Below are 18,856 nucleotides of genomic sequence, written 5' to 3' on the forward strand. Positions count from 1 at the left end.
ACTGTCTCCAAGCCATACATAGCTGGTCTAACTACTTTCTTGTAAACCTCTTCTTTGACCTTTCCCTCTATTCTTTCTCAACTCATCCTTCAGGACCACCCATATTCCATTTTTCTTTCTATCCACACCATAGTAGAACATCTACCTTCCTTCTCTGCATCATGTCAGCCAGCTCTCTACCATTCCCTGCCATTGTCCCTATATTCAGTTGTCACCCTCAGTCCTACGTTCTTGACTTTCCTCTCCTTCCCGTCTTCTGATACGTTTCCCTCCTCCTAGTCTTCGACTTCATGTGTTCATTTTGACATTTAAGGTAGAATCTCACTGTGTTTATGTAGGTCACTTGTTAGCAATTAAAAATTAGGGGAAAACTGAGAGAAAATGCAAACATTTTATCATGGTCTAACCAAACTTAAACAGCTGTAAGATCATCTTTTCTGATTCATCGCTTCTCATGGTGTGGTTGTGTTCCTCCTGCAACGTATTTTCAAATTATCTCAGCTGTGTATAAATAATTTAAAAATGCTCAGATGCGCAGCAGATTAGTTCTCCCTGTGATTAAGCCACAACTCCCAGTATCTACACCTGCTGCAACAGAACATGAGAAAACCAGTCAAAAATACGGCAGTAAACTGTAAAGCTGCAGCACTAAAATCCAAAACAAAGAGATGAACAATTTAGTGCAGCTTCAAATATGAAACCTTGCCTTTGCATACCAGAAAAAGAATACAATAAACATTTTACCATACTAATAAAATAAAAATAATCACACTTTTTGATTTTACATGTTATCTTTATTGAAGTTTTGTCTTATAAATTATTTTTGTAAGTTCAAATAAACTGCTGGATTTATGAACTTCACAATTATTTTCACTGCACTCAGCTACCTGTGCAGCAATTCTTAAAAAATAATAAATTATGATTTAGATAAGTTGACTTTAGTTTCAGAATTTCAAAGCTTTCATATACAAAAATAGAAAATGTGTTTACAGCATAAATACTTTCTGTACTGTCTATTCAGTTCTCCCTTAAAAAAATTAAAGAATACAAAAATCAACAATAAAAAAATTTGTTTTAAAAATTACAAGTTGTAACTTTGATATTCTTTCACTTACAGTGAAAACAGTTTTATGAAGCCAACAAGATTTTTGTTCATTTAGAACACTTTAAAACAAAGGAAAGCACCAGAGCGACGTAAAAAAATGCCATTTTTTAAATAAGTGTCACCCAGATCCTGGTTCAGTACAGCTGCTTTGTGGGTGGTACAATGATTTGCTTTTTGTAAATCTAACCAAAAACGTCCCAAAGTGTCAACATCAACCTGAGAGAACGATCAAAGTGTCCTAAAACAGCCACAACCAGTTTACCACACAGCAGAAAATAAGTTGTACTGCTGGTCGATGACTCTACAATCTGAATTGTTCCCATTGTGGAACATTTGTAAATGTTCCTGTCAGGGATCAAAACCATTTAAAAGCAACAAACACCAACAGCATTAAACAGTGTGTCTAATCCACTGCTGCTGGATTTGTTTCCTGAACTGGAACTCCGACAGTCTCGATGGGTCTCTGTGGCACCGGAGCCATCTTTTCTTCTGCTGAGACTTCTGGATCCTGCAGAGTCAGGTGATACATGGAAATACATGAATGTTATGCAAAATAATTACTCTTTTAAATAACAAACAAATTGTACCAGCAAATATCTTCTATTCAGCGCAGGTTTTTTATAAGCTACGCAGTTTGTTTGTTTTTTGGTTGGAAACAGTTTAGTGTTTGAGGAGATGTGATGCTGGAGTTGAACCGTAAACCAACGTCTTTTTTTTAATTGAATCATAGAATAAAGTTGAACTCCACTGTGCCAATATTTTGTACTATCTAAGAAATAAACGTAAAAGGGAAACATTAAGTTCAGCGTTTGAGGTGTTGGGAAGATGGAGTTGAACAGTCAACCTTCCAAATGACAGACGAGGCCTCTTTTTAAATAGTCACAGCAGATTCACGTTAAACTCCACTGTGCTAACATTTTGTGCTTTTTAAGAAACAAACTTTAAAGCTATTCTAACAACAAAAGTAATGCAATTTTAGAAAAGTAAAAACATCCACATGCTGTGGTCACAAACACGGGTCACATCTGTCAAAACATAAAAGGTAAAATTGCTGATATACCCTCAAGAAAAAAAATTTCTAATATGATTTTACCATTTTATGCTGTAGGGACATTTTCACCATCCTAGTTGTCCTGTACAACACTGCAGCATTAAAATATTCATAGTTACTGTATGTCCCTTAAAACAACTCTCAAACATCTAACTGGATGTAGTGTGTGCATTTTAAAATGGACTCACCTGAACATTATTCTGTGGAGGCTGTCTTTCTGCTGGCCGAGGTCTGGCTGCTGCATCGTCTCTGGGTTGACTCTGAGAATGTTTCTCCTCTTTAAAAGGTTTATTCTGTTTTTCTGATGAATCTGGTTCAGTCGGTTTGTTCTTTGGCTGCGTTGTGTTTGCAGCAGCAGTCGCTCCCTCTTCCTCGTTTTGCGTCTCCTGCTGCTCTTCCGTCCCTGACTCGGCAGAGATCTCTTCCTCTGCCTCAGGACTTCTCTTACGCCGTTCATCTGTCTCATCCTCACCAAACCGAGGATCAGCATTTCCCAGTGTCTCAACACGGATGGGTGCTGGTTTTTCTCTGAACCTGTCGGGCCGTCTCTGATGAACGTTATTCCTGTCTAACCTTGCATTGTCAGCTCGGTGCATTGGGACGTGCTGTATGGCAGGTGCAGGTGCAGGTACATCCCCTCCTGCCAAGACATGATGGTCCTCGTTCCTCAGAGGAAGACGTGGTGGATGCTCCAGCTCTGGAGGAGGAGGATCCCGTCGAGGACGGCGTAGAGGAGCCATGATGCCATGCTGGAAGGCAGCTTGCACACTTCCATAAACGAGCACCTGTGAACAAGTCACACACTCAATGGTAAGGGAATACGTTACTTTGATTTATGCAAGTAAATGAGCGTAACAATTATTTTTTTATTTACCAAAATAGAGAGCACAATAGTGATGAGGACTGGGATCTGAAGGGTAACTGGTAGATCTTTGAGGAGAGCTCGAAGAAAATCACTAATCCCTTGCCCAATGTGTTTCAATGGGTCCGTGAAGAAGGTTGTGAAGGTAACTGAAATTGCCTGAACAGAAAAAACATCAAGAGCAAACCATAAATACACCAACATACCAACTTAAGAAGAATATAATGGAGACAAAAGATTCATCACAACAGTCTTGTTTAAAGGCTCAGTGCACTGATCAAAACAAGTTATTGTCTTGTCTAAAGTGCCCCGAGACAACTTTGTTGTAAATTGGCGCAATATAAATAAACTGAATTGAATTGATTTTTTAGCAGCACCTCTAGTGGTAAATAAATGAGCTTTTTATTAGTCTTGTTTATTGTTTAGGTTTTAAATTTACTTTAAATTTTTAGAAGTTTAAAAAAAAACTACCCCAATATTATTTTCATTGATACTTATTGTGAATGCAAAAAGTTATAAAATTCTTCTTCTGTGTTCTCTCTTCAGGTCACAATACAGTATGGTATAGTATCTATGCATCTACCTTATAATCATAATTTAATCTCAATGTCAGTCACTACCTGTGCAATAACCTGTCTCACCACCTGTGTAGTATATGTTAATTTTGTGCAATACATGTATATTGTGCATTTTAGCTTATATTACTACCTTGAAATACTTATTCATTCAAATTCATCCTGCTTGCACCATTAAAATTCTACCTTGTTGTTGTTGTTGTTTACCATCTCTCTTTAGGAAATTGTAAATATAATTATTTTTTCACTTCTTGGTACTTTATTTTTGTACCCTTATTGCAAGCTTTACTATTTCTTGTTTGTTTGTTCTTTGATTATTTTTTTTTTTGCGAGTCAAATCGGTTCTTCTCATCCTGAACATGTCATTGTACTGTTAACCTTGTGTTAACCTTGCATATGACAAATAAACACAACTTGAACTTCCTGGTCAGTCGACCCTAAGTACTTGAAGTCCTGTACCTTTCCAAATCTCTGCTCCTTGTAATGTTCCACGTGCCTCCCTCCCATTCACCCAAATGTACTCGGTCTTACTATGCCAGACTTTTATTCCTCTACGTTCAAGTGCATACCTCCACCTCTCCAAGCTCTCTTTCACCCGTTTCCTGTTCTCACCACAGATCACGTCTTCTGCAAACATCATAGTCCACGGGGATTTCTGCCTGACCTCATTTGTTGGTTGGTCCATCATTAGAGCAAACAAGGGAACCAGAGCTGATCATTGATGCACTCCCACCTCCACCTTGAACTATCTGTCACTCCTACAGCACATCTCACTACTGACTTGCTGTCCTCATACATGTCCTGTTGTCTCCAGTCTAACACATCTCTAACACTCCAGGTTTCCTCACTCCATAGATCCTCCCTAAGCACCCGGTGAGAGAAGAGATACATGGCCTTGTACTCCCTAGTTGTTGCAACAAATCATATTTAAACAAAACATCATTCTGCTGGGAAACATTGGGATGTAATAATTAGCTTTGTACCGTTCATAAAACAGTGTTGCAGAATAGTAAGGTCACAAAAACTTCACATGGCATCTCAACAACATTACCTTCTCCCAGCCAGACATTTTTTTCATTGTGTCCACAGTGAATGCAGTTTTAATTGCACATAATACTTGGATCTGTGACTGTACATAAAAACCAGAAAGGTGTTTTTCAGGGTATCTGCACGTTTCAGCAAGTCAAATTTAAGACTTTTTAAGACCTTTGTAATGCCATCTTGAATGAAATTTAAGACCAAAACCCATAAATACAGGTGACGTTTTGGGGATTGTGCTGTATTACAATCAATCAACCTTTATTTAGACAGGTAAATCCCATTGAGCCTCGAGGACTCATTTACAAGAGAGACCTGATTTCAACAAAGAAAGATGACAACAATGGACAACAGCAACAACAATAAGCAGTTATAAAAACTCATACTACAGTTTTTTTTTTGTTTTTTTTTTTTTAAACAAATAGGATGGCTAAAAGGAAAAAGGTAACAAAAACAAAAAAACAGCTAGATTCCAAGACAAATGTATAAAACTAAAAACAGGAACATGTCTGCATTGGTCCCTGCCAGGAGTCCAACAGATTCTTAAAGCCACTTAGAGAGGTCAAGGTCGAGAGCTTCAAATCTTTTTGTAAGATATTCCAGGAAACAGGAGCGGAGTAGGAGAAGGTCCTTTTGCCTAGTTCAGTCCTCATTGAGGGAACACTGCAGGTAATAATGTCCTGAGAGCGCACTCCGTAGCTGCACTCACGCAGAGACATGTAGGAGGAGATGTATGAAGGCAGCAGACCAAGAAGTGATTTAAAGATGAAAATGTACCAGTGAGAGAGTCTGCGTGAAGTTAATGATGTCCAGTTAACCAATGAATACAGGGTGCAGTGGTGGGTACGATAATCACAGCCAGTTATGAATCTTAGTGCACCATGATAGACAGCATCCAACATCTGCAGGGTTCTTGTAGGAACCAAGCAACCAAGCATAGCATGGGTGTCACTCAATGAGACACATTCAAGTTTAGTTTTTGCCTGTTTATTCAACATAAAGTAATATTATGTGCTCTCTGGTTTAATAGCTGCATGAACAAGTACAGTTGTTTGGTTGGAAACATCAGTCCGTCCATCCATTATCTTTAACCGCTTCTTCCTTTGTGAGTAGTGAGGGTCACTGGTGCCCATATCCAGCAGTCACCATGCGAGAGGCGAGGTACATCCTGGACAAGTCAAATGTCCATCACATGGCCACATACAGAAACAACAACCATTCACATTCTCATTGACTGGAAACATCCAACAAAAAATTACATCTACTGAATACATTCATGGCATGAGGCTTGTGTCTTAATCTCCAGTTTTGCCTTCATACACAAAGATGTCATCCAGCCAACTGTCGATAGATTTGCACCAACATAGGATTTAGTCGCATAATAGCTAGCAACCAAGCTTATATATCAACAGCTAGTAGAAAGTAGCCTGAATAGCCTCAAGTCACAGTCTGTTTGAACACAAAAACTGTATAAAACAGTAATAGTTACCTCTCAGTATGGTTTAAATATAAGCAAGCTTAGAAACATTACCTTGTTATTGCTAAAACACAGATGATAAACTACAAACACATGAAACTGACTCTCTCACAGAGAAAACTTTGTGGGTTTGGGGGAAAAATTCAAGTTAAACAGAGACACACATCTCTGCTATAATCTGGGGCACGCACAGGTTTGTCTGTTAGCGTTAATATGGTTTAATTATAAAAAAACTTAAGCAGCAGACGCAGACTTTCTCACCGTGAGACACTCTGGCAGTGCTCTCTCTCGCTCTTAGACCCGGTGTTTGGTCACGCTCGCACATGTTTGCACGATATTGACGATGCTCCCAACACATTCATGTTTAATACAAAGTTAGATTTATAGATATAAAAGTACTGAAGAGGTCGGGTTGTGGTGTAGAAGGAAGGAGGTGGGTAATGGTGTATCATTTCCGGTATCTACTCCACAGCTACAGTGAAATGGTCACGTGTAAACACATAAGCTTAACATGTAGATGTTAAATAATTTATTACATGTCACCACCTTCAGTAAGGGTAGCGGGCTGTCCTTGGAAAATAGCACTGGAAACACTACTTGGTGCTCTTACTTGCAGTCTGTCTCTGCTCTGGACCAATCATGTATCAGACGGCACAATCCGCCCTACTCCGCTCTGACTGGGTAAAACTGTGACTGGTTCTCTTCATTGGTTGAAAGTAGTGTCAGTTTAATCTCTGGATCATTATTAGATGGAGTGACTTTAATTACGTTTTTTTTTTCTCCACATTTTTACAGATGATGGAAATCCGTCCTGGCGACAGTTGCCAGGACGGATTTCCATCATCTGTAAAAATGAGGTGAGGAATCCATCCTGGCGACAAAGAACGTTAATCCCTCCTGCCCTGACAAACTTTAAGTAACGTATTTAAGACCATCTTACACATTTTTTAATGAATTTAAGACATTATGAGGCCTTAATTTTAGATACAAGAATTTAAGTGTTTTTAACGATGCACAGACACCTTGTTTTTAAAGTTGAAACAGATTTGTGTACAGCCTGAACAGGGAATCAAAGACACTTGCTAGCTTGATGACCTACCTTGGTTGGAGGTACCAGAAGGAGGGGGTTAATAAGGAGAACTTTATAGTATTCCTCACAGGGATCATCTTGAAGAGTCCAGGTAGTTCTGTACCACTCTGTGGATAAGTTCACAATTTTGTCATAAGTAAACAAATAGTACAGTTACACATACCATCTTTTGTACTGATGTTTATTAAAGCTAATAGGATTTTAATAACTGATGTTTTGAAAATAAAGGATTAAAAAGAGTTGCCTGAGCACAATGCAATTTAATGGCACTAAATAACTTATCTTTAGCATTGAGAATGAGTTTTATAAAAATTATAGTACATGCACTAGGATTAGTTACACATGAAAGAGTAAATTTTAGACCCTGTTTGCTAACAATTTTAAACAAAGTATTTTCTGTCAGTGCTGAGAGAGGAATTTTTAGAAAGAAAAGTATTTTATATTCTTTGTAAAAGACAAACTCTCAAATTTTCTAGCATCAACTCAAACTTTTTTTTTATTGCAAAAGTAAAAAATAAATAAATAAATAAATTCTGAAATGTTCTTATCAATAATTCTTAACAGTTTACCTTTAAGACTATCACTCCAGTCCATTTTCTTCACACCTGTACATTTATCATTGAAGTTTTCCATCTTCACTATCTTTTTCTGGTGCCCAGCAAAGGCAGTCTGAACAAACAGAAAAGAAATCTAATGTCTGAAAACTGAAAAGAAGATGAACCAAATGCAAGAGGACTAAAAAGACCTATTCCTTACCTGATACAGATACAACCAGTTCCAGACTATACTGACAAAGAAGCAAACAGCAAACATCCTCTTGAACTGCACAAACCAGGAAACTGTTGACCACAACTGGGTGCAGATGATGGCTGACAAGGTCAAAATAAACATCCCAATCTGGAAAAGAAGGAAGAAAATTAATCAATCATCAATCATCAAGGCTGTTTGATGTGCGTCTCTAACTATGCATGCAAACATTATTTAGGTTTTACTTTTAATACTGTGTCAAGCTCCACGCCAAAAGTGTCTTCAAAACGCCACTTCCAGGCTTCATAATCATGTGGTTTGAATTCCACCAGCATCTGACTCAGAGCATTGTCCAGAGCCCCTGTTCTCCATCTGTCTTCACCATTCAGAAGGGACTGAATCTCTGCCATGGCTTGTTTGGACAGTTTGACTTTTGCATCATAGAAGATGTCCGTGGAATCACTGGGCTGATGAGAAAATAGGAGAAGTTAAAAAAAAGGGGCAAATATGCACATTTTTGTTTCATTTACTGCATGCTGATTGAACAAACAATGTTAGATTTAGATTCTTAAAGACACTAAGATTATAAAGCTTGAAAAAAAACTACAGTAATTTAGGTGAGACCTGCATAATGATGCAGGAGAGGTTTAAAAGAGCACAATTCATCTCATAAAGCCCACCTACCACACCGATGCTCTGTATTTCCTTTAACAGTCGACTTAGGAACCTCTTGAACACTGGATTGCATGTAGGTTGCTGTGGAATGTCTGTGATCATCTTATTTTGTTTTTCAATCTGAATGAAAAGAAATAATATTTTACAAATCTCACTGGTTATTAAAATGTCTTGATCAGGAATAAATCAATCTTTCATATTTACAATGGACATGGTTGAAGGTTGACTCAATATAAAATGAGAATCTATGTCATCACTTTGATTCATTATTTGCTTGTCTTCCTTTTCTTTCAGATGTTCCTGTGTCAGGGCTCACCACAGCGAGTGATCTTCCTCCATCTTACTCTGTCCTCTGCATCTTTTACCCTCATTCAAACACTTCCTCTATGTCCTTTCTAACAACATCCATATTTCTCCTATGTCTTTATTTCTGGAAACTGCATTTCTAGCATCCTATTACCAATACACCCATTACTCTGGACATGTCCAAACCATCTCAGCCTGGTCTCTAACTTTATCTGCACGTTGTTCAACCTGTGATGTAACTCTAATGATCTCATTCCTAATCTTATCCATCCTTGCCACTCCTAAGAAGAACCTAAATATCTTCAGCTTTGCCACTTCCTGTCAATGCCACTGTCTCCCAAACCATACAACATTGGCTATGTGACCACTTGTAAACATCTCTATTGACCTTTGCTGCCACATTTATCACAGATCACTCAAATTTTTCTCTCTTACCTCTCTCACCTCTTACCACCCTTCCCATTTTCCTGGTCAGTCGACCTTAAGTACTTGAAGTCCGAGAACTTTCAGATCTCCACTCCTTGTAGCCTCACTGTTCCACCTGCCTCCCTTATTCACACACATGTACTCTGTCTTACTACGACACTTTCATTCCTCTTCTTACAAGTGCGTACCTCCACCTCTCCAAGTTCTCTTCCACCTGTTCCCTGTTCTCACCACAGATCACAACGTTCCACCGATTCTTGATGCAATCCCACCTCCATCTTGAAGCTATCCATCACTCTTACTGCACATCATCCTGCTGTCCTCATACATGTCCTGTACTAGTCTAACATACTTCTCTGACACTCCAGATTTCCTCATACAACTCCAGTTTCAGTTTTGCTTATAATCAAATACTTTAGTGCTGTGCTCGGGGTGTCATTGTTTCATTTTGTTTAATTGAATTCCCAACCCCCCACACCCCACCCCCAACCCCCAAGATATTCAGTTCAATTGCTTGACGGAAAGTTGATAAATCCATAGATCTTGTTTGTTTGTGGTTTCAGTTTAGGTTTACATTTTCCAAAGAGAATATGCTTAAACTATCCATCTGCTGCTGATAATATTCTTGGATGTAGTCAATTTTGTGAGCAGAACCACACAAATGTATGTTAACAGACACCAACCTGCTTCTGAAGTTCCGCTACGTGTTGGATGCAGGACATGAAGTCAGCCTGGTTCGGGTCTTGATTCTGCTCTCTTTTGGTTGCCACATCAGTAAAGGTCGAGGACTATAAAGCGACAAACACACCATCAGTGACACAAACGTCAAAACAATACAAATATTCCCGACAGGTTCAGTAAAAACATTAAAAGTCTGCCCACCTCAGGAGGTTTTCTCATTGTTTTGGTGCTTGAGTCATAGTTGACCATGTCATAAGGGTCAAGCCAGTCGTTGTCCATTTGTTGACATATAGCAGGCAGTAAGAAGCAGCAGAGCAGGACAGCTAGCTGCATTCTAGCCAAAATAAGCCGAACCAGAATTAACAAAAAAAGACTGGTCTGTCCAACAGCTCCACAAAACCCCACAAAAAGCAAAGTACAGTTATGGAGTATACATTTCCTTGGCACCAATTTTCTTTGGTACGTCCTTTTTTAATCAAAACATTTCGGCGTTACTATCGAAAGTAAAAATTACTACCCGTAAACGACTGTAGTCACAACCGGTCAAACACTATCAACAAAACACCGATATCAACAAAACACCGCTAACAGACGCGAAATCAGAGCCGATAAGCTAGCTACTTTACGTCAACTGGAACCTGTTTACGTGTCGAAAAGGCTCATGGGAAACATAGTTTTTCTATATGCGGCTCTTTCAAGCTTTGACCAAAACTAACATAAAACTGAATTTTATAGGACGTTATACCCACAACAAAAAATGACTAGATTTAGCAATTTTCCTGTAATTTCCTTTGCAAATATGTGGAAACTAGTACTAATAAACAAAGTCCATTATACACACTTTTACAGTATGCTTTATTCCTCCAAAGTAGGATACTGTACTCAATTTCTCCACAAAAAAACAACAAAAACCCCACATATGCCTGCACAGTTCAGTTTTTTTTTTTTTTTTTTTTTTTTGGGGGGGGGGGGGGCGGGGGTTATTGGCAAAGATAAATTTATTTCTTTATAAGAATCCAGTCTTCTGTGATGGACTTTCAACCTGGACTGGGTGTGCTGCGCCTCTCGCACTCTGGTTCCTAGATATGGGAAACCAGTGAACCCCGTGGCCCGAAAAGGAAGTGGGTAAAGACAAATCAAGATATTTTCCACTATGGAGTATGCGGTTTGTGGAAGTTTGTTGGTGGCTCCTCAGATTGAAGAAGTCCTTTGGATGAAGGACAAAATGTCTCAGCAAAACAAAAAAAGAAACCGTCCAGATGACCTGACTGAACATTGTAGGATTTTTACCTGGATTATTGAGCATGAATTGGTGTAGTCCAACTGTTTCAACGAGCAAAAGGTCGAGGTATTTCTGCAGTTATTTATTATTAAATTAAAGCTATTAAAGCTTAACTAAGCTATTAAGCTTAATTAAGCTATTAATTATTATGGTAGTGTTAATATCCATCCATCCATGGATGGATGGATATTAACACTACCATCTAAAATTCCCTACACTTTGAAAAAGAAAAAAAAAAAAACAGTTAAACTAAACTGTAAATTATGTTTCAACCACATATTTCAAAAGTACCTGGCACATACTACACGATATGTGTGAATCTCAAATGAATAACAAAACAGAAAAACTGAGAAGAAAAAAAACTTTAACCAGTTTTGAAGAAAACATTTATTCCAAAATGTGTACATTTACTATTTACAAAATGTTATAAACACATTTATTGTTGATAGGACTGAAATACAGATGATTTGCTCAGTGGAACTGCATTTTTAAAGATGTACAATACAACTAGTATTTAAAATTGACAAGTGTCCATCCACAACTTGCAGAAACTTTGATCACACTGATCTGAGACCCAAGTTGTTTTTCTTGTTTTGTTCATAGCAAAGGAGCATCACAAAGAAAGCCTCGTGTGCAACAGGGAAGATGGGAGAAGGAAAAAGCCGAATGGTAAAGTGTTATGGGTTCATTTTTATTTTCCTCTTTTGCCTTTACCACCCTGCATTCCTCCTTTACCACCCTTCATTCCTCCTTTACCACCCTTCATTCCTCCTTTACCACCCCTGGCCTGTTTTCCTTTTCCTTTCCCTCCTTTGGCGTGTTGTTCTTTCCTCTGCATTCCCCGCATGTCTTTCTTCATGCGACCATCCACCACTTTGAAGATTCCCTTGACGCCACTGGGCCGCCTCACCTTCTTGCCAGCCCCCTTTTTGGCTACTACATAGGTTACTTCTCTCTTTTCTTTTTTCACACCTGCTTTCTTGTAGATACTGACAAAATGAGAAGAAGAAAAATATATATTATTGTGATTTTATTCTTGCTGAACATCATTAAGCAAATTAATGGGAGTTTCATTCCAGTCTCAGGAAAAACGTATACCTCTTCAGTTGAGACATTTTCTCTCTTTCAGAGATGTCCACAGTATTAACAACAGCTTCTGCTTTCTTCTTGGCTTGCTCCATCTTCTTCAACATCTAAAAAGGTCCCACAGAAATCATGGATTTAACATTTGATCATTCGATGATCCAGTCATTCCAATCCAATCTTTTTGCTAAAACGACATTTATGACCCCAAATACCGTAGCGCCAACTTTATACGATCTGAACATAATAAATGAGCTTTATCCTACCCTCCTCTTCTTCCTGGCTTTGGCTTCAGCAACTCGTTTGATTGGCCGGGCGTTGATCTCTTTCCATTTCTGCTTGTACTCCTCCACCATCTCTTTAGTGACTGGCACAGGCCTCGTTCTGTGTTTGCGTTCATCATCCAGGAACCACTCGGGTACTTCCCATGGTTCATCGGAGACGGTAAACCTGTAAGAACAAACAAACAATCACCTTTCTACGCAAGTACATCATTTTTAAAGCCGCCCAGAACAACACCTCATTTTGTGTCGCCTCATTCTTATGAGGCAAAAACATTAAATAAAACATTAAATAAATACCGTATTTTTTGGACTATAAGGCGCACTTGGAATCTTTTAACTTTCTCAAAAATCAACAGTGAGCCTTATAATCTGGTGCGCCTTATGTATTAATTCTGGTTGTGCTTACTGACCTCGAACTGATTTTATGCGGTACAAGGCGCTCAAAATTCTGTCAAAAGTTTTAGTTTCGCTTAATGCGCCTTATAGTCTGAAAAATACAGTATATATACGCAGTATCAAAGTTAATCAGCATTAGTTAAGACTTTCAAAACAACGCACACAGACCTGTGGAAGGAATTGTCCACCAGGTCTCTTGCTTTTTTCTTGGATGTAGCAATCTCACAGCCTAAGGCCAAGCCTTCTGCATCCAGGATCCTTGCTTTCTTGCCTGAAGAACACAACAACACCCATTATTACAAATCATCAATAATAAGACAGCAAACCTGTACTAATGTTGAGAAGGGAAGTAATGACCTAAAGTAAATGTAACCAACAAGGAACCTAAATAAGACGGTGAGCAAAGTTTTCATGAGACTTACTGATACTTTCAACAGGAACAACCTGGAGGTCATCATCAGCATCTTTTGATGCCAAACCATCCTCTTTGGCTTGCTTCATCTTTGTAATCTCCCTGAAAAAAAAAGATCAACAGTACCTGATGCATTAGTCGTGGCTAATTATTTTGTTCAACAATAATCAACCAAAATTGAACTTCGTTCCATTAGTTATATACACTTTGGGCATAAATCACCAGAAACAGCAAATGAAGCTTTACATTTCATCGTCGCTGCTGTCTGAGTCACTGTCACTTTCCTCAGCAGCTTCCTGTGAAGGTCCTGCCTTTTCTTCATCTGGAGCAGCAGCTTGATTCACCTCTTCCTTCTCTTCCCTTTCTTCAAATTTCCTTTTTGTGCCTTTTACTAGAAAACAATCAAGTTTGTTACTTTATGCCAGACCCAGATTTAATTTGGCAACTACTTGTAAAAAAAAAAGATACAGCTTCTTTGTTAATGAAGGATGAGAGGGGGTTACCTGACTGTTTGTTCTGGAGCCATTCAGTCTGTCTGAGCTCGCCCTCTGCATCTCGTTCCAGGTCAATTTCTGAAAAGATGCCCTAAAAAAGAAATGTAGAAAATTAAAACTTTTTACCTAAATAGTCAAATCGAAAGTACATCATAACATAAAACTATCAAGAGGACATATCAGATGAAAAATGAGTTCGTTTAAAGAAAGGATGAATGAACAAACCTTGCTGAACCACAAGTTAGTCTCCCGCTCCTTCTTCTCATCTGTTCCCTCCAGTTCAACCAGCAACCCACTCTCCTGCTCATCCTCCCTCTCCTCTTCTTCCTCTGTGAATTTCACTCTGGAAAAATGCAAAGAAACATAAAGACTGACCATTTTCAAGGAAACATAAAGACTCAGAATAAAAGATGGCATATGGAGAATTTGAAATACAAGTATGACTTGTTTTTAGCTGTAAATATTAAAAATGTAAAAACATTAAAAACAGCTGCAACCATGTTTAACAACAATATTGTTGTACGCTAGAGTTAATATTAATGAAAAATCTCAAATAAATGCTAAAAACACATTTAATTCAATATTAATCTTTTGTCTTATAGAAACAACCTTGATCAAAACACGTGTGACGATATCTTAAAAACAAATTGAACAAACTTACTTCTTTGGTTTTTTCTTTTCCAGCTCTTTTTGTGTCTGTTCCACCTCTTCCAGATCATCGTCATCTAAATCTGATGCCAGGGACATTTCATCATCATCATCCCCCTCCAGGTCTGAGAGGTGAATATCATCATCTACTTCAGCCAGACTGTCGGCGACCTGCATGTCCCCCTTAGAGAGATCAGCCAACACCTGGTGGACAAAAGGTCACACCAAAGAAGTTTCAAACTAGAACAAAGTGTGCAGCCTTGTGTTGCAAATATGACTAATAACCGAGAATAGCAGTTTAAAATATTTGGTTTGACTCCATAGCTGTCCCATCCTGTACGTATGGAAAGGTTTTCACCTTTTGCTTCTTGATGGAGGATAAAGTAAACAAGGATGGGTCAGCGGAGCTGGCGATGGAGACACCAGGCAGATCCATCTTCAGCTCCACTCTCTCCCTCTGCTTTCTCTTCTCCTTCAACAGCTTCTTCTTCTTTCTGATGACGATTCAAAAGCCATGAGCACGATAAACAAGCAGCATTTACAGAAAAAATTTTAAACGTTTAACAAAGGAGTCTAGCCTTTTTAGGTCAGCCACTTCCTCAGCTTTCAGCTCAGCCAGTTTTTTATCCATTTCTTCCTCCTCATCGTCTTCTTTCTCCTCCTCCTTCTTATTCTTCTTGCCTGACTCAGCTTCTGAGTTATTCCCTTCTTCATCTGAGCTTAAACTATAAAAACAAAATGTTTTTATGTTAGTCCTGTGTGAAAGGTTCCAGTAAAAACGAGTTATAGTTCTGAGCTTGGTAAAAATGAAAGCGCACTTAATGTCCTGGTCAAGTTGTTTGGCCTCCTCCTTCAGTTTCTTTGCCAAATATTTTCTTAGCTTCGTCCTCCAGTTCAGCAGTAGGCTGCAGATGTGAGAATACAAGAGAGCACAACCGTGCAAAGTTAAGTTCAACTTTATTCAGATTCGAGCCAAATTGATATTTTACTATTCACAGAGAAAGCATTACGTTTATGCAAAGTTTTGCGTATCTGCAAAATCTAATCAATCTTTCTGAAGAATTAAAACACATTTTCAATCAGTGTGACTCAATGAATCAGAATCAAAAGAACAACTTGAGACCCGAATGATTACAACTTCAATATAAACAGTCAATCAATAAAACATAAATGTAACACGTACTATAAAAACAAAATAATTGTTTTACCGGAGTTCTTTGCGGCCAAGTACTTTGATGTCACGGCAGCACTCCTTTATCTCAGTAGTGGTGGCTGAATGAGACTCCAGGTCTGGATTATTAAAAGTGATCTGTGAGAGAGCAAACCTTGTATTTGTTGAACTTCAGACCCCAAAATAAAAGCACATCTGTAATAGATTTGAACCCTTTCCTTAAAATTATTCTCTTACAGATGATTAGAAACCCAACAGTTCTGTTTATTATGTAGAGAAAGTTTTTGACAACAACAGAAATCTCACCTCGCTAGCTTTTCCCAGAAAATCGACAGGGTTTTCAGCTTTTAAAAATTCTGTTGTGGTAAAACTGTGGAAGAGCGTCAGGTCACCGTCTGTGTATCCCTCTGCCTGGAACACAAGAACAGCTGCTTTATAGAAATAAAAAGGACCTCTGAATGAATTCACATGTCAAATAATTCAGATAAAACATCCCAAAATGTGTAAATTGACTAAGATTATAAAACTGTTTGAATGTTTTTGTTACAAAGACTGTTTCTCTGTGTACTTGCCTTTGGCTTCTTAACAGGAATCAGCTCCTTCACAGTCTTGGCCTGCACCTCCACCTCTTTGAACGCATGTTTGGGGTCAAAGAACTTGTTGTCGATTTTGTCTGGAGCAAGAAAACCTAAGAGAGACAGCAAAACCTGGCTTAGAGTTGATCTGAAGAAGTAGTCAAGAAAAGGATCTCTTCTCTTAAATCATGACAACAAATTGTTCCTCTGTAGCTGCCGTCTACCTTGACAGATGACGAAGATCTCAGCTGACTCGTTTCTTGATGCCTGCGGCTTGGTGGCCTGCACCTTCTTGAAGAACTGCTGGAAGATCCAGAGCAGCGGCTGGTAGTCCTTGGAGCGGAAAACTTTTGTGATGAAAGTTCCACCTTTGTTCAGAAACTCACAGGCCAGCTTCAAGGCCATGAGAGTCAGGTGAGCTGAGGAAAAGGACAATAATTTAGAAAATGGGCTCAAAAGAAGTCATCAGGATGAACAAAGATAAACAATGGCATGTATATATTTATTTTAAAGAAATACATGCATGTTTTACATACATCATCTCATGTTATGGTAGATTCTGTACTGACCAAATGCTCCGTTTAATGAAGTCTTTTCTTTATCTTACCCTGGGAAAAGGCGTCATGTTGCCAGTTGGTTCCCACGTTTGGGGCTCCATCATTCAAAACAACATCCACTTTCCAAGTTTGAAGCTCCTTTCGAAGAGCCTGTCCATAAAACAGTAACGATCACAAACACAAACTCCCACAATTTCACATTTTAGAATTTTTTTTTAAATATAATGAACAGTAGTTTTCTCCATGTCTAGAAAACAACTTCCATTACATTGCAGCAACATTCACACCTGTTTGCACTTCTCAGTCGTAATGTCTTCTTGAAGTGTCACCACATTGGGGATGGGCTTAATGGGGACCAGGTCAACACCTGACAGAAAGACACAATGCCTCAGATATCGCTGCATCTGCTCTATAAGCTTCAGCAAATATAGGACAATTGATTATCCACGCTGAGAACATGACACTCACCAATGATGAGACTTGAAACAGGCATAAACTTGGATGCTACTTGCAACCTGGAGGACATGTCAAATTAAAATTACATTATTCAACTCTCTTTATTTTACAAAGTGCATATTATTAATAATCTGACTGTTTGAATCCTACATCTAATATTAATTTAGGCAGGTGGCTACAGTCATGTTTTATTTCAATTTGAGTTTACCAAACAATTGGAAAATTGAGAATGAATTGTTATATAACATGTTTCTTCTTTAATATTAGTTTATTATCCTGGAATATGGAATTATAATGTGTTCAACAGTTAACCTAATTTTATACAGTTTTAGCAATCCCTACAGTTGTTTCATTGATGCAGACAACTAAATATTTTAGAAAAAGTAAAACCTCTTTTCTAATCACACAATGATTTTTCCATCATGGTTGTTGTTAACATGTTAATCTCTGTAGTAATTACATATTAATGACATGATCTTAACTATTCTTGAATTATATGCATTTACTTTTTAGACCAACTAGTAAAATATAAGGGCTGTACACGTCTGCTTTGATCTCTGGGCATATTAATGACAGATTATTCAGATTTGAGAGTTGACGATCTGCTTACCATCCTCCAGGAGCAGCACAAAGGTCGATCAGAGCTCTGGCTTTTTGTAAAAACGTGAATTTACGGTTCAGCTGGATGAGTTTAAAGGAAGAACGAGAGCGATAACCTGAAAACAAACAAACAATTAAATAAAATATGCGTCACTGCATTTCGCTAAAATCTGTTTAGCTAAAAACTCCAGCTGCTCCGGTGTTTTTGTCAAATTGAGACGCTACCTGTTTCTTTCGCCAGATGGTAAAATTTATCCTTTCTGGTCTTTCCAACCTTTAGTTTCTTCCCCATTTTTGTGCTTTTTCACGGGACCCGAACGCAGAAAAGTCACAATTAGTTCAAACTCATGAAAACAACACGTGCAAACGACTCGGCGCAGATTTATTACGTCACACTATTCTTCTTCTATTTTCAACCTTTGCTCTGTTGTTCAAGAAACATTAGTTGCGCCACCTGCTGGACACTACTCAAAATGCAAAAAAAATAATAATAATAAGGTATTCAAAGAGTAATTTTGAATTACAGTACTTAAAAGAAAATTGTTTATACGATTAATTTTTTGTCTGCTTGCTGATAAAGATCTAAACGGCTGCATTTTTTTTACACAATATGAGTCAATGTATCAGGAAAACTAATGGCGTGAACCCTTTGAAATTACACTGTCTCATGCAAAATATATTTCATGTCATATACTCTGCTATGAGCACCGTTAAGTTTATTTTAATTGAATAATTACAGCCGCAGACCTTCCCATGAAATTTCTGTAGGTGGATACATTAAAGTCACAGTATTATTTTGCAAATAAAATTGATTTTTTTTTTTTCAGATTTGTGATATTTTTCATTTTAATATTTTATTGTAAAA

The 18,856-nt window shown here is 38.1% G+C and overlaps 2 protein-coding genes across 2 annotated transcripts; both read right to left on the minus strand.

The window, feature by feature from the left end:
- Positions 1–1,508: 1,508 nt before the first annotated feature.
- Positions 1,509–10,377, minus strand: clcc1 (chloride channel CLIC-like 1). The gene is given in 12 exon segments (XM_037674610.1): positions 1,509–1,613; positions 2,199–2,239; positions 2,242–2,248; positions 2,345–2,941; positions 3,031–3,177; positions 7,208–7,305; positions 7,768–7,867; positions 7,955–8,095; positions 8,191–8,412; positions 8,630–8,740; positions 10,036–10,140; positions 10,235–10,377. Coding segments are annotated over 12 exon segments (1,806 nt in total). The 5' UTR covers positions 10,367–10,377.
- Positions 10,378–11,790: 1,413 nt separating this feature from the next.
- Positions 11,791–18,384, minus strand: ftsj3 (FtsJ RNA 2'-O-methyltransferase 3). The gene is made up of 21 exons (XM_037674611.1): positions 18,217–18,384; positions 18,002–18,107; positions 17,404–17,450; positions 17,223–17,302; positions 16,986–17,085; positions 16,603–16,797; positions 16,376–16,491; positions 16,110–16,214; positions 15,841–15,941; positions 15,451–15,537; positions 15,211–15,357; positions 14,991–15,126; positions 14,646–14,836; positions 14,210–14,327; positions 13,994–14,075; positions 13,737–13,881; positions 13,501–13,592; positions 13,247–13,349; positions 12,665–12,848; positions 12,414–12,508; positions 11,791–12,304 (listed from the first exon to the last, which is right to left on the minus strand). Exons 1-21 carry the CDS (start codon positions 18,281–18,283, stop codon positions 12,007–12,009), a joined length of 2,595 nt encoding a protein of 864 aa, XP_037530539.1. The 5' UTR covers positions 18,284–18,384; the 3' UTR covers positions 11,791–12,006.
- Positions 18,385–18,856: the final 472 nt, after the last annotated feature.

This window comes from Nematolebias whitei, chromosome 3, assembly GCF_014905685.2.
Source record: "Nematolebias whitei isolate Nwh7 chromosome 3, NemWhi1, whole genome shotgun sequence".
In the NCBI taxonomy this organism is placed as follows: Eukaryota; Metazoa; Chordata; class Actinopteri; order Cyprinodontiformes; family Rivulidae; genus Nematolebias; species Nematolebias whitei.

Excerpts from the sequence above, each read along its gene's own strand:
- ftsj3 (XM_037674611.1), bottom strand. The coding sequence starts at position 18,283 with ATGGGGAAGAAACTAAAGGTTGGAAAGACCAGAAAGGATAAATTTTAC. Across the intron at positions 15,942-16,109 it reads TTCTGGGAAAAGCTAGCGAG|ATCACTTTTAATAATCCAGA; the intron begins GTGAGATTTCTG and ends GCTCTCTCACAG. Across the intron at positions 13,882-13,993 it reads GCTCCAGAACAAACAGTCAG|TAAAAGGCACAAAAAGGAAA; the intron begins GTAACCCCCTCT and ends ATTGTTTTCTAG.